The sequence below is a fragment of the Lissotriton helveticus genome, chromosome 5_1 (genome assembly GCF_964261635.1).
Source record: "Lissotriton helveticus chromosome 5_1, aLisHel1.1, whole genome shotgun sequence".
NCBI classification, from domain to species: Eukaryota; Metazoa; Chordata; class Amphibia; order Caudata; family Salamandridae; genus Lissotriton; species Lissotriton helveticus.
Window position 1 is genome coordinate 2,104,655,562 of NC_136065.1, and position 16,015 is coordinate 2,104,671,576.

At 43.2% G+C, this 16,015-nt stretch overlaps 2 protein-coding genes across 4 annotated transcripts in view; one reads left to right on the plus strand and one right to left on the minus strand.

Moving 5' to 3' along the window:
• Positions 1–16,015, plus strand: part of REXO4 (RNA exonuclease 4) — a 140,826-nt gene that overhangs the window by 84,582 nt on the left and 40,229 nt on the right. The gene's annotated exons all lie outside the window — the stretch shown is intronic.
• The window catches only part of STKLD1 (serine/threonine kinase like domain containing 1), a 392,522-nt gene continuing 387,971 nt past the window's right edge, over positions 11,465–16,015 (minus strand). Inside the window, exon 20 of the mRNA XM_078646124.1 lies at positions 11,465–12,588. Within this exon, the coding sequence (XP_078502250.1) occupies positions 12,584–12,588 (5 nt within the window). The 3' untranslated portion in view covers positions 11,465–12,583. The remainder of the gene's footprint in view (positions 12,589–16,015) is intronic.

Here is a 16,015-nt window from a genome sequence, read left to right on the forward strand (position 1 = left end):
AGCGGCCAATCCTTGATACGCTCTGCTTTACACTGGCAGGGCTCGTGAAATGACCGGCTCACCCAGCTTGCGGCGAGCGTGTCAGATCTTCAATCTACTTCATATCATTACGATAGTACCCACCATTCATGGTTTCATCGGGGGCCCCCTTCTCAGGGTCACGGCGCCTTCTCTTCCGCAGGCGTCGTGCCGATCTTCGCGCCACTGCCGGGGGGGATGTCACCCCGTCCCTCACACACCTGCCGCAGCTGTTTACTTCTTTTTATGCAAAAAAATTGAATAAATTCCTGCACCAGCCGTTGCTGCATGGCTGCTTCAATCCCTCCGTCAAGCCGTTATGCGCTGTGCAGCTCTATCTCTTAGTGGGAGCATAGGCGGCTCTGCGCGGCCTCCTGCAGCTCCAGGGTGGTCCAGGCCCCCACAGTCCCAAGTCTAGCCGCTCGATCTATTTACCACTCTACTCGCCGCCCGCTGGTATTTCAGCACTTCTGTACATGTCTTGAGGCCGCTCGAGCTGTTAATATTCTCCGCCTTTCTCTCGAACGTTTCGAGCCCCGCGCACCACTGCCGAGTCCGGTTCCCCAGCTGTACTCACGGCTCCGACCTCCTCCATCGGCTTCTCTTGTGCTTTAGCCCGCCTCGCACCTCAGCGGTGCTGTAGCTTGCAGATCCTTCCGCTGTCGATTCCTTTGCTCATTGGCTTGTTGTGCGGTGCGGCCCAGGCGCCGTTATTGAAGCCTCGGTCTTGTCCAATGAGCCACGCCGCACCACACTTCCACCGCCCAGTAGCGCGGTCGTCGGCCAGATCTTGGACAGGTCAGCGCCAGGGCACACAGCGTTCGTTCGAGCCCAAACTCACACCGAGGGTGCAGCGTCCCTAGTACTTCGGTTTGGCGAGGTTACAGCCGCTCTACATCACAGCTGTTCAGGATAATTGAAGGATTAGTGGTCCAGCCAGCAGGAGCCTCACGTAAGTGCGGCCATACTGCGTGTGCGCCCTCCAGCGCCCCCAACTGTCCTAAGAGACTTGCGTGTCTTTGTGGGAATTTTTGCCTGTGGCACCTTCCATTCGGTTCAGGGTCCAGCGTTCGCCTCTGAGGCGTACAAGGATGCCATGAGTTAGTTGGGGGTCCAAGTCAAGTTTTCGTCTCCATACAGACCTGAGGGTAATAGTGTTGTGGAACAAACAAACCGAGATTTAAAGCAGTCTTTGACAGCCAGGGTTATAGGCACTGGCAGGAACTGGCTAGCCTATCTCAATAGCGTACAGCGTGCACTTAATAATCTCCCTAGAAGGTCTCTGGGTGGGCGGACCCCATACGAAAAGCTCTTTGGTATCAAAATGTTCGTCCCGGACCTTGAAGGTCTTGACCAGGCGGCTGCTGCCCCCTTTGATGTGGATGAACATTGTCATGTTTTACAGAATCTACAAGAAACGAGAGACCGTCTTGTTTTACAGAATCAACAAGAGACGAGAGACAGTCTTGCAAAGGAACACTTGCCCTCCACATCAGATGCTGCGTTGCAGATTCCGGTAGTTGGCTGGCTACCCCGAGTTGGAGAAATGGTTCGAGAGAAGATCGAAAACAAGAAAGGCTTTGGTCCCTCATATCGAGCTCCAGTTCCTGTACTTGGAGTGCAGGGCACAAGAACAATCATTTTACCTCCACTTCCAGGTCGTAAGGAAAAGAGGTACATCTCCATTGACAATGTCAAATTACACAGAGTGGCCGATTCTTCTTAGTATGACACCTGCGGTCTCTTGTCCATCTATACTGAGACATTCTGTTTTGGCTCCGGCTCCTAACACCAGGCCCGACATTTCCATCGAGATGCCTGCTGTTTCAAGTCCTTTATTGAGTACCCCACCTGATAATCATCTTATGATACTGAGTATACTTACCCCACAGACTTGTCCATGCCTGATCTACAAACACGTTTGGTAACTGAGTCCAGATATTCATTTGACACGAACTCTACCACATCGAAGTCCCTTTCAAACATATCTGTTTTTGCTACATGGTTTAAAAAACATTTTTTGATTTCTCCTTGGACCTACCTTTGGTTGATGCTTTTTTCAATTTTTTTTGTTCATGTCAATAGTATTTGTGGTGTATTTTTTCCGTCTTGTAAACGGACACTACGTGGAAGAGAGAACGTCTATTCGACATGTTAATGGAACATTGGCACCCCACACAGACTGAAGTGGGATCTGACTTTTGTAAACATTACTGCTTGGCCCGTCTTAGATGGGATTGTATGGGATGCTGCTCGGTTTCAAATCCATGGTCCCACAGAGGTTATAAATGTCCCGAATGTCCTGAGAGTTTTGTTGGGGGATGTTATTAAACAGAATATTCGCTCTGATGATTGGGATGTTCAAGCCGTAGAGGCTTTGTTTTCAGATTTGAAATATTATGCTGCTTTTGATGCTGAAGATTTAAATTTAAATTTGGCGAATTATGGTGATTTGTTTTGTTATCAACACTTTGGCAATCATTACCTGCATAAGGCAAACACCAGGAGGAATATGGTTAATTATACACAATGGGAACATTGCCCCGCTCCTGTTCAAGGCAGCTCCAGTTCTCTATTAAAGAGGTTCACCTATTTTACTGATTTTAATCAGTCAAATCCCAATGCATTTTATTTTTAAGATGACTGAAAAATCCAGTTCCAAAGTTAGACTTACCCACACAAAATTGCTATACTCCAAGTCCTTTCTTGACCAATTGGCTGTTGGGGGCTATGAACAGTGGAAAGATACTATTGATCTTAAATCTGTTTGGGGTTCTAAAAGTTGGCAGGTGCAAGGCACTGAGGCTTTGCATCGTGCATATCTCATCCCAAACCATATGTTGTTTTTGAATTCTACTATGTCACAAACCACGTGCTTTGGATTGGCTACTACTAAAAAATGTAATGCTCCTTCTTATCCAGAATTGGAAGAATACCTGGTTGGGATAATAATACCAGTTTTTCTATCAGGGAATTACAGACCCTTTTGCTAAATTCCACTTTTAACATATCCCGTTTGGATCCTAATGGTTGTTAGTTGTGGCATAAAAGTGCAGATTCCTGCCAACATCGTTTCTGGGTTTAGCCCTGGCTACACACAGGTTAGGGTGGATCCTTGTTTTGAGAGTGGTCATTCTGTGACTACCTACTCTGTGGGCAAGTTATGTCAGAATTGGCTCAAACACTCCACTTTAGTGTCAGTTAAGCTTCATTTGTCTAAATTGACTGACGATGTTGATCTAAATGATTGTGTCAAGGGCCCTGCTTCCAGCAGATCCAAAAGGTGGATATATGCTATTTACAACGAAGTATGGAAACTGTCCCAAATTGAGGCTGCTTCCCGCTTAAGAGCTATAGATCAAGCTGATTTAGAAAAGGTGCTGGCAGTTGTAGACAACAGCATTAACACGCTTTCTTCACACATTTACACTTTGGATAATATTGTTTAATCTATTGTTGATATTGTGCAGGAAGACGTCTCTGTTTTGTACCATGGTCAAAATCAATTGCGTTCTATTATGCAATTTGCATGGACTTTGCAAACGTTAAAGGCAGGAAAAGTTCCTTGGCACTACATGAACACATCATCTTTGTTTGCTCCTTTTAACTTGACTGATAAGCAACGTTTTATGTCTATGAAAGATGCAATTTTTTCTATGTTACATATTGAAAAGTTAGAACCTTTTCCATTTTCTGTGGCAGTAACAAATTCCGCTATGTGGCTCGTACATGGGTTATTAACATTACCTTTCCCTCTGTTCAAGTACGAAAGTTGTATGAAGTACTATGCAATTGGCAGATATAAACCTCTGGGCACCACTTATCTCCATGAAGCTTGGTCACTGCCTTTTACTTATAGGTGCCTGAGGGAGGGAAAAGAGGTATATTTGAATGGTGAGGATTGCACAACAACACCAGATCACTCAGTGTGTAGGAATATCCAATTGTATGGCTCTTGCAACCACAACGCGCCTAATTTAGCCTGTGTTTTGAAAGGTACACCTACACCTGCTATCATAACCACATTCACATTACTAGCAAACGGAAGTTATTTACTTTTAAATAATGATGATTTGTGGTATGGTAGCTGGAATTCCTTGCGTCGTTACAGTCTCTAAACGTGTAGTTTGTTGTAAACACGTAATGTTTCCTCCTCCATATGGAAAGCTGGATGTTTCCATCTGGCCGTCTATTCCGACCTTGAAAGCAGAGTTCAACAAGATGAGTCGCATAAGAGCTCTTTTGTCTCAGAAAGAAGTCGCCCTCACATCTGCTCGTGAAACATTTGTCCTTCACGTGGCAAACACCCGCACAGAGGTGCATGCTTTATTAAATACGGATTTTCCCTTGCATTTCGGTGAATTAATTCACACTATCTTAAATGCTTCCTCCACCACGGGGCTGGCACACTTTTTTAAAGTTGTTAGTAGTGGACTTGTGACTTCTTTTCAAACTATATTTGGTGTCTTCCCGGCATTTGTTCATTCAATTTTTTTTCCAGCCTGTTTGGTGGATTTCCCTTAATGCTCGCTTTGGTAGCAGGAGTGCTTCTGTTGCTTTGTTTATTTCAAAATGGATGCACGTCCTGTGTTACAAGACTATCTACCCCGGCTGTTGCTGCTCCGCAACCGAATTGATTATTATGGAGCGCTGCCTCTTGCTACATTGAGTGCAGTTTATGGATTATCGTTTCGATTTTCCTTTTTCACATGCGTCCAGCCTGTTTTTCATTGCCTGAGCTGCGATTTCGACTGGGCTCTGGATTTGTGTCTCTGCAATAGGGTGTCTCCCAACGCGGATTATGATCAACTGATGAGCCCCTTAGTTGCTCATGAATTGCTTTGTTCTGGCGACGGGATTATGGCCTTTGCAGCAATGCATGGAGTCCTGGGACATTGGAATGTTTTTGCAGCGGCACATGACTTCTTGGCACCCAGTTACATTGAAGAAAACCCGAGTTGTCCTCTGATGGTACTAGAGGCTCCGGTTATTGAGGAACATGTATGTTCCTTCCCATTACTGAATTGGATGGCTGAAATGTTGGCAGATGAGAACAATGACTTCCTGTTGGAGGCTGTTGCAACGTACTGTGCATATACACTGTTGGAATGAGATGCGTTTCCTCTTCTACCCCTTTCGTGGCCAACGTTACATGTTGGACATCGGAATTTTTAATATTATTGCCATCTTCATTTTTTTTCATGGCCCATTGACTTCACTGTGCACGTTTACGTGATTCTTGATTTGAAGTAGTTTCTAAATTTGGAGTTTGCTCCCGTTTTTCCACTGTGGCAATTTGAACTTCAATCTGACTCTTGAACTTGAACTCTGCGTTCCAAATTTGCCCCTTTGTTGTCCGTGCTCAGATCAACACAGTGTTAAGTTGACATAAGCTTATTAGAAGTTTAAACACCATTTTTCCTTTCTGCTGCCTTTTGCACACGGCACACACTTTATTAATTGTTTAGAGTTTAGCAGAGTGTTTTGCTTCACACAAGAATAATATGTTTTTCTACATTAGTAGCCTTGCTTGGTAAGCTTAGTCTGAACAGTGAGTGCCGAGGCTTTCAAGGTTATTTCAACACTGGTTAATTTCAACACTGGTTGTTTTGATTGATCAGCGCACGTTCTAGACATAACACATATGCAACTGTGGCCACCTCTGATATTGGCGCGTTTAATAATGCACTGCGTAGGCATGATCACACGCACTTGGAGAACATTCGTATACTGAGAGCTTGTGCAGATTTTGATGTGATCCACTTCTGCTAAATACCAGAGGTATGGGGCCGCCTATGTAATCCCACAGAGACCTTCTTTAGTTCTAAAATAACCTACTAGCAAGGGAGGGTGAAATATAGGTATATATTTAACCTGTTTTCGTTTAGCATTATAACATGCTTTCTCCCATTGTATTTTATGGAATAGTAACTATGCTGGCAATCTTGTTTCTAATAATATGTCTGCTTGTATTAGCTAAGGTGCTGCGCATGAGAACACGGCGTTAGAAATAAATATTTCAAACTTGCTCGTGTCTCTTTTTTACTCCCTGTTTTGGACTGGTATGAGAGTATAACGAAAGAGTGTTCTTGTTTTCCATATTGCCTGAGGTAACCTAAGTTGCATGTTCTGGGTTGTCTAATCATTGGTTTCTTGGCTATAGGACTAAGAGCTAATGAGACACTGATGCTAGTCTGGTAGGGGATGTTGGGTACTACGGTGAGGTTTGGCACACCCTAATTCACTAAGGTCCTAAGTCTCTGTGCTCAGTTCTGTGTAGGAGCAGAATCCATGCAACACAATGATTACAAGAAGGTTTGTTCCTTCTCTTGTGTGGAAGTAGGGACGCACCACACTAAAGTACGTTTCCTGATGTTGATTTATTTGAGTACAACCTTAACACCTCAACCAGCTAGCACATCCTATCTTCACCGAGTCAGCTCACCAATTGAACACAGTTCTATCTCACCTTTCAAAGAACCCCTGGCTTCCCAAGCAACATTTATTTATTTATTTATTTATTTATAGGCTTGTATAGCGCTAGACTTGACTCCCGAAGGAGTATCTCTGCGCTCAATTCACCCTACAGGCAGAACAACCGTCCTCTCAAGATCTAAAGAGAGGGAGACGCTAAGTTTGAAACAAAAAACATGCCAGGTACCAGCATTCATAGCATTCTACATGGAGTTCCACAATACCACATTTTGTTATTATTGGTTGCTTTCCCAGCATCAGGGCCAGGAGGACTAGCGTTATAATTTTGCCAATATCCATGGGTGAGTAGTCCAGTTTTAAACTTTGAGATGTTTCTCTAGCATCCATTGTACCACTGCCATAAGGCATTTGTTGAGTCCTGTGTCTTGACATCCGAGGGACATTCCAGTTTAAAATGGTCTGGCAGTCATTGGCATATTCTCAAGATCCAGTGGGAGGCAGGGGTGCTTGGGAAACAGACAAAAGTGGAACGATTGATGACTCTTTCCCTACTCAACTGGTGAAAGGGAAGAGTTGTACAGAGGTTGTGAGAACTTTTTATCCAGTTGAAGACTGCAGCGTGGATCATAGTGTTATATAGTGTTTGGGCTAATAGTTAGTGATCTACTGTGCCATGTGCTCAGGACAGGTTGAGTACAGTGTCAACTTCATTGGTGTCAACCGGGTTCTTGATATTGTCCCTGATATATATTTATGCTGATTCAGTACTTCTTTTAGGTGTGAAGCCATGCCGCCTATCTTACTGTAACCTGTTTTATTCTATGAAGGTTGAGATCTGGGACAAACTGCCTTGTCAATGAGTTTACCTGGTGGGAGGGCACTGGAGGGAGTCCTTTGGTTTTAGTCTATAGTTTGCAGATTCAGCCAGGTGGAGTCCATAATTCATTAATCTGAATTTAATGCATTTTAAATTATTTTTATTCATGTATTTTTTATATATTTGTATAGCACTACACATCACCTAGGACTCTTCAGCGTGCTATACAGTTCATTTAATTTTAGAGTAAATAGGACACCGCTACGGGTGCGATATAAAGCATTTTCACATAGTTCAATGTTTTACCACCATTGACTCTGCAACCATTGCTATTTTTGTAAAGTTCTGAACTTTGTGAAGTGAAATTGCAAGTCATTCTTTTTTTGCTTATATAAAGGTATCCATGTGCGTGCAGCTCCGCATCCCAGCTGCCGCGCACCTTGATTACAGGCCATGTTTAAATTGGCAGCTCTGATTGGTTATGCCCTTATATTTAGCTTTAGGTGGCCGTCTGTGCCTTTGGGTGGGAGGCAGGCTCAAAGACATCAGGCTTTGCAAACCCAGATTTACTGCTGCCTTGTCAGAGAAAGTATATCGCCAATAATTATCCACATATTTTGTGTTTACATCCCAGGCAGGCGAAATCTCATATCATGAACTGCGATTCTCCATTTTCCACTGCAGTGCTTTGGACAACATGTCGCGTTTTAATCGTCCTCCTTTTTGAGTGGAAAAATAGAGCACTATGTAAGTTGCACCATCCACTTGAGTGCACGAGTTTGTGGGGGCTTTAAAGATAGCAATATTTCTAGGGCATATAAGGAATCAGTATATCAGGGCTCTATCGGATGGCCAGGGTCCGAGCCTCTAGTCTACCGGTTAAACTTGACGTTCAGAAAGAAATGCGTAGCTCACGCAACTACTGTATCAGTATAGTAACCCTTTATCGTACTATAGTGCCATGAAGTGCTTGAAGTGGGCATGCCAAGCAATACAAAGCACGACGACGGCATCTCCCCTAGCAGATTCATGTGAAACAAAAAGGAAATGCTGAGCGTTAGTGGCAGGGTCAAGGGATGTGGAAAGCAAGTAATCAGGGCTGAGCGGTGTCCCCTCAACGACCTGATGCCGAAGGGGATCTGAGGCAAATGCCTCTCATTAACATGTCCATTAGAACCCTGGTCGTCCTGTGAGTTAACCAGTTTAAAAAAAAAAAAAGGAACAGCGCAGTTTCCCTGAAGCGGGTGCCACGCTCGTGACTAAAGTTAATTAAAAAAAAAATTAATCAGAGCGCGGTGTCCCTGAATCGGGCGCCCGTGCTCTGTACTACATTATTAAAAATGATAAAATAAACCGAGCGTGGTGTCCCTGAAGCGAGTGCTGCGCTCGGTATTACATTTCTTAAAATAAACCGAGCGCGGTGTCCCTGATGGGGGCGCCGCACTCGTATTAAAGTTTGAAATTTTAAAAAAAAAAGAAAAAGAAATGCAAATTGGGTTCGGAAGCGACCACCATCACCGAAGCTGGCACCCCGTGTATGCTGTGTCCCTTAATGAAGTAAATAGTTATCTGAACTGGTAATGAGAGCTCCCTAGCTGGGACACAGTAAAAGATCGAGTCCTCATGGGCGGTACCAAATGGAGACAGGGCGGTAACAAGGCGGGACTAACAAGCCTCACAATGAATCTGAAGCCAGCATTTACCAAGGACAATGACACCAGCCAATGAAAAGTATGGGCGGAGAGTGAGCGAGGCTTACATCGCATACTCAACTACTGCATGCTCTGCAGAGCGAGCAGTGCGTGCTGCTGCTAAGCTCGACCTAAAAATTGATTTAAGCAACTTAGATATTGCACCATTACAGTGTCGTTGGTGTCACCGTGCCTTCTAGTTCAAAGGCGTAGTATTGCAGCATACATTTTTTAATAGTGAATTCTGTGCTGCTGCCACAAAACATCAGGTGATCATACAACAAGAGCTTTAATGGGTTTTAGTGGGGTGGATGAGACGGCAGAAAAGGGGTAAAGCAGAGTGTAGAGTTGTGCTTGTACAAATTGTGCTAGGACCCATTACAAGAGGTGGATTGTTTTTCACTACTTTTCTAAAGGGCAAAGGACTGCAGTGACCTAAAATAGGCATAGAGTCGGGGAGGTGAGAGAGGTGGAATGGGGTTACGGTGCAGAAGTGTATTTATGTGATCCATTGCACTGACTTTTTGACAGATCAAAGCATGACATGATTTTCTTTGGGATAAAATGTAAGGCTGCACAACCAGGTCGAGCATGTTTTAAAAAATACAACTTTTTATTAAGTTTTACGTATAACATTTGGCACCATCAACCATCATTTTAATTATGTCAGCATTACTAATGCGAAATGCCTTCACAATTAACTATTCTTGTAACTCTTCCCACCCCCGGGTTGTTTCCCCCCCTTAGTACCAGGTTGATCATGTTACAGGTTTATACTACCTTAATTTTGGGAAGAGCTGAAGACACTCCTCTTTAAAGAACACTACAGCATCATTCAGTAACAGTCCACAGAACAGCTACCCATCCTCTCGCACAGTGACTGTGTTTTTGCCTTTGACCTGTACAGCACTCTGCTGCCTTTCAGCTAGGTGTACACTAAACAAACATCTTGTGTATACAGAAAATCCTGTAAAGGGCACTTTATGTATGGTAGTGAAATATTTAAAATGGACATGTTGCGTTGTTCGGCTCACAGATCCAGGGTCCTTCTGGAACAGAGCTGGGTTTTCCAGGATTCCAATTTTGATGGTGTTGCAGTTCTTGTCACAAACAAAGATAGTTGGCAGAAAGTTTGCTTCTTCACTGAGGTGACTATGTTGTACATGAATCCGAACACAGGTGTGACTGTAGTGTGCTAACACGGCACCTACTGAATTCCATTCCCTGCTAGCCCACATCCCATATTCCACTCCAATTATCAACACCTTTCAAACCTTCCCCGACAAAAGGAGGTTAAACCTGCCTGTATTAATGCTTGCTGATCAGTGCCTGTTACTTGAGTTAACTACAGTTGGGATACAGCAGAATGTTAATGCTTTATGTTTAGATTGTCAGATTGACATTAGTAAGATCAAGAGAGGTTAAAGCCAGCTGTTCTTGTGGATTCCCTCACACATGATGTGCAGTAGAAATCTGAGCTATGGTGGCCTCTACAGTAGCGTAGCACTTCCACACCTGTGATTAAAATTTGGGTTGTTACAGAGGAGGTGATGTGCTACGAAACTGCCCGGTTGGCCATTTTAACACTGCCTACTGCTATTTAACGTTACCTGGGATTCCCCGCCTGATAACTGGATTGGGGGATTCAAGCAGGCACGTATCTGAAAGATCCAATGCTGGAGAAAAGGAAAAGTAATATATTGAAGTATATATATTAAAGTACTTCTAAGAGACAAAAATGCATCATTGCTCTTTTATGGAGATAACTTTCTCTTCTAAAGCTTTTTGGTCAGTCAACAGTAAGTAAGGTCTGATCATAGCAGGCATGTGCGTGGTGCTAGGGTTCTTTAGTGCTATTATGAGTGGATGTGTTCGAAGCATTCTGTTACCAGCACAGTCGGGTAGGTGCCTGTTGCCTTTCCTTGTAATACGATATACCTGGAGCTTCAGCTGGACATAAAGGCTATGCTAGTGTTTTGTATCTTAGATTGGCAACAGCGAAGATAATTTTGCGCATATGGGTTATGAGGGCACCTCCATCTCAAAGCCTGCTTAAGTGCAACTTAAAGGAGTAAGTATTAGCATAAAGATATTAGCTTGGTTCCACCCTATTTCAATAAAGACTAGCTATGGTTTGTGATGCAACTATTTTAGGAGAAAAACAATTCTGTCTACTGACCTCTCTATGGCTAGAGGTGCAGTGTTATTTTACTTTTTTACTTATATTTTAAATCAGTGAACTTTCCTTATTTGGAGACAGAGCAAATTGGCTTGTTGATAATAAGTGGTAGATTATATCACGGAGCAAAGCAGACTGTAAACCACTTTTTATGTCTTACTTTAACTATTCAGAGGCATCATAACATTACACCTTGGTTTTTACAGGACCGGTTGTGAATTGTCCCACATGCAGTATTCTCTTCATCTACTACAAAAACAGTACATTTCTTTTATAGTTTTTTTTCTTTAGAAATGTCAAGACTTTTTTTTTTACTTAGTAAAATTGCTCAGTCTTTATTCACTGTATCGTGTGATGGTAAACCTCTGTGAAAGCTTATATATTTATCATGAAATAAAAAAAATGTAAATAAAATTGTGCATCTTCAAAGGGGTTTTGTTAATGGGGCAGCACAGTTGATATGGGAGACATTACAATAATTATCAGGATCAACAGTGTGTCAATTAGAAATGAAGATTACATTATTTTTTCAAAACAGTGCCCTGCTGATTTGTAAGGTTAATCATCTCCTAAATCTTTGCAGATTGGTGTCTGTGTTTGCGTGGAGTTACTAAATAATGTAGCATTTCCCCTTCTTTTTTGGTAAGAAAAACAGGATTTTATTAAAGGCATGAATTAAAGGTGTGAATGTCCTTGGTTTATTTTGGTGATATCCTCTCTTCTGCTTCCACGCAGGACTGCAAACACGTACTTAGTTTGTCCTCTCCATTGTATGCCTATAATAATTTGGTTTTTCATGGTTGTGCCCCCAACAATGGAACAATGTTCATCATTGTGTTCCCCTCCTTGAAACAGTGCTTCCCCTAGCTTCAGCACAAAGCAGCATCCAATGCTCCCTTGTCCCCTCTTGTGCTTCCTGTTGTTGGGTTAAATACGTCAAACTCTGCTTGTCCAGCTGCACTTCTGCAATTTCTAAGCATACTAAATAATAGCTGTTACTATCATCCAATTTAATTATACCCAATTTATCAATATCAGAATGATGGGAGGCTGAGGTGGCCATGTTGGTATTCAAATTTGTCACCGGCGAATCATAGCAGATGGAAGAAAGGGTTTAACTCACTGAGCCATCTTGCACATGGCGTGCCTTAAAGTGCTTGCAGTGTTTCATAGTATGAAACCGTTTACCCAGGATTACACAGTTAGGACAAGAAATGTAAACTGGAATTAGAACTGTAGCCTTTTCGATCCACAGTCTGCATCTTCACCAATCGACCATATCCCCTAACCCCCTTCCTCTTCTTCTTAAGCAGAGATTTTCTTCTCACAGACAAATGAGTCCGTTTTGTGAAAGAAAAATATTGGTGAAACCCAAAAAGTTCCCAGCATCATATCCAGGTAATTGCTCTGGAGTGTCTTCTTGTAACTTCACATTTCATAGGCTCAATCTGTAAGGCAAGAAAAATCTTCAAGATCAGTATCAAACAAGGTTGCCCTACGTTAACACGGATAAAAAGCTTTCAAAATAAACAACCTCTTAAATGTTTCATCCCTTTTCACCTCTGGTAGGAGAGATTGGTGTAAAATATATTTTAAAAACCTCCTAGTCTTTAGTGGAAAAACAGATTTTTCTTTGCACGATTGCTACAAAAATCCAATGTTATGCCATGATGAATGTGCATATTATATACACATCTAGAACTGGTAAAATAAACTAAGTAGGTTTTAAACAGAATAGGACTATAAGATGTTTTTATATGCTTGTTGAGATCCACTATCAGACTTCATAACATTTGGAAGGCTGCACTCTGCAGCCTCCCAATGTTACCATGAGTTGGTTTTGACCCTGAGGCACAGGGCATGTTGGTTCTTCTTATACCTTTGAAGATGATCACTGTGAGAGAGCGCCTCGTTTGGCATGGTTAACCCCCACTTTTTGCCTGGAAAATGATGTGGTTTCGATTGTAGTGCACAGGGTCCATGCCAACGAGATTCCCCTTGCCAGTGCTTCTTCCCTAAACCTGTACCACCATTGACAACTTTAGTCCCCTGTAAGTTCTTAGTAAATGGTACCCTTGGTACCTTGGGCACGGGAACTGAAGAGGATCACCTAGAGACGCCTCACCAAGGCCATGCCACTGCAGCTTACATGCCTTTATGCAGTGAAAAACGACAAGGTTGACATTGCACACTCCCTGTGTGCCATGCCAGCCAGCACTGCCTAAGGTATAGGTAAGTCACCCCTCTAGCAGGCCTTTCAAGCTCTTAAGGCAGGGTGCACTATATCTCACATGTGGGTATAGCTGCAAGACCAGCTATACCCCTAAAATATTGGTCTATTCATTAATATTGTTATTGCCAGGGAAGCCATAGAGAGTACATGGACTTGAAACTCCTATAAAGTATTTTTCCTGAAAAAGCTTATTTTTCTACAATTGGCATGGATCACCTTTTTGAGTCTTGTCATTTATTAGTCACTGCATAACAAATGTCTTGCACTCCTGTGTGTTTGGCCTACTGCTGCTGCTCGCCCACCCCACCACAAATAGAGCACTTTGGGTTTACATTAGCCCTGTATACCTTTGGGGGAATCTCTGGACTCTGTGCACAGTATATTCACATAGTGGTATACGATATACAGAGCCAGCTTCCTACATTGGTGGTGCAGCAGTGAGGTACGAGACTTGACATTTGTTGTAACACTTGAATAATAAGTGATTTTCAGAAGAGGAAATCCAAAATTGTCTTTAGTTAAAATATTTTTTACATTTTCATTTTTTTTCTCCCAAATGTATTTAAACTAGTGTTAGGGCCTTGGTTAAGTCTGTCTCTGTTTAGAAATTAAAAGTCTGTAAAGTAAGTTAGGCCTTAGCATTTTTCTAAGTCTCTAAGACCCTAACTACTTTAAAAACCATGTCTGAGAAAGCAGGGTCCTCCCAGGAGCACAACCTGGGCCCCTATTCACATATGAGAGTTCAGCAACTCAAAGACCTGTGCTCATCAGCAGCAGTTGCTTGCAGAAAATGACAAGGCCCTGGCAAGTGAAACTTACCCCACTGGGGAAGAGGATGATGAATCCCAAAAGGTGAAGGAAGAGGAGGCTGACTCCAACACTACCCCCTCAGATAGTGACACTACTGAGAGTGACCCCAGCAGTGTCCCAGATGTAGTACACACTCGACATGCAGATCTTCAGAAGCTGGCCAAGATGATAACTTTAGGAGCTAAACGCTTGGCCATAGAAAAAGAAAGAGCTGAGATGGGCCTTGGACACCACTCTGGTGATAGCACAATAATAAATAGGCAGCTAATTGAATCTTTTGACTCTAAAATCCCCAAAGGGATTGTCCCAAAATTCGTTGAGGGTGATGATCTCAATAAGCGGCTCATTGCATTTGAGAGAGAGCCTGTCTTGGCAGACAGGTCCACAGGGAGCTGTGAAGTGCTATCCTGTGGGAAATGTTCTCAGGGAAGAGAAGAGATAGACTCCTGACACTCAATTAGAAAGGGACTACATCCTATGACAACATGAAGGGTACCCTGATTGAGGGCTTTGGATTTAATAGTGAGACCAGATTCAGGGACGCTCGAAAAACCCAGATTACGACCTTTGTAGACTTTGTAGACTACTCAGTAAAATCACTAAGAGGTTGGTTAGATGGTAACAGTGTACATGACTTTGAAGGGCTTTACAATTTGATCATGAAGGGGCATATTTAAGTAATTTTCACCAAGAGAAGCTACATCAATTCCTGGTAGTCCTAGGTCCACTTGCGTTGGAGAAGAAGTCAGATCACTAGGTCAAGAAGAGTGACCAAAACTACCACTGGTGGGGGAGACCAAAAGGAAGAGGCTAAAAATCTCCCCATGGGAAAGATGGTACCCTAAAAACAAAGAGTCTTCTCCAGGCCCCCAAATATCTGCTCAGGAGGGTGGACCAAGAGACTCTTCACAGCCAAAGAGTGGGTACCAGGGTAAAAACTGCGATCCCAAGAAGGCTTGGTGTCATGGTGTCATGACTGTAGGTCATTGGATCACCCCACTGGAAACCCTAACTGTAAAAATAAGAAAAATGCCTCTACCCAACCTGCAGTACATGCAGTTGCTCATGTCCAGATGGGATCCCAGTAAGGGAACTCTAGTCTTTGAAGGAGTGGTAAACTCATCCTGTGCTGCCTGGCCCACTAATATGCAAAAATACCTGCAGCACCCCTTGATTAATGGTACCATAGTAGAGGCCCTGAGAGATACTGGAGCTAGAGTCACCATGGTGACCCAGCACCTGGTTCTCTCAAATCAGTACCCGATTGTAAGGACCTATCCAGTCACCAGTGCTGTCAATGTCACAAAGATTCATCATGTGGCTGTGGTATCTTTTGACTAGGGGAGGAGTAGTTGGACATAAGGAAGTGGTCTTGTCCCAAACCATCTCTTTAGACTGTCTGCTTGGAAATGATCTGGAGACTTCCCCTTGGGCTGAAGTTGAGCTGAGGACCCATTCAAAAATGCTAGGGCTTCCAGAATGGGGTTGTGTAAAAACAAGAGCACAGAGCAGAGCCCAGAGAGAAAACGAGGTGCTGGACCCTGAAAGAGTGGACCAGCCCTCCAAGAGAAAAGGCAAGAAGACTGGGGGACCAGCTTCTAAACAGATTTCACCTCAGACCCCTCTTCTCGGGAAGAGGACCTGTTAGTCCTAGAGGAAACTGAGCCTGAGTACCTTGGGCCTTAAATGGCAGAGCTCTTGGGCCCAGGGAGACCCTCTAGGAAGGATCTGGGTAAGGAACAAGAAAACTGTCCTTTAAAAAAAAATATCTTTTTATTAAACAAGCTCAAGATAAATACATACTTTTCGTGCATGTCGACACAGTCAGTGAA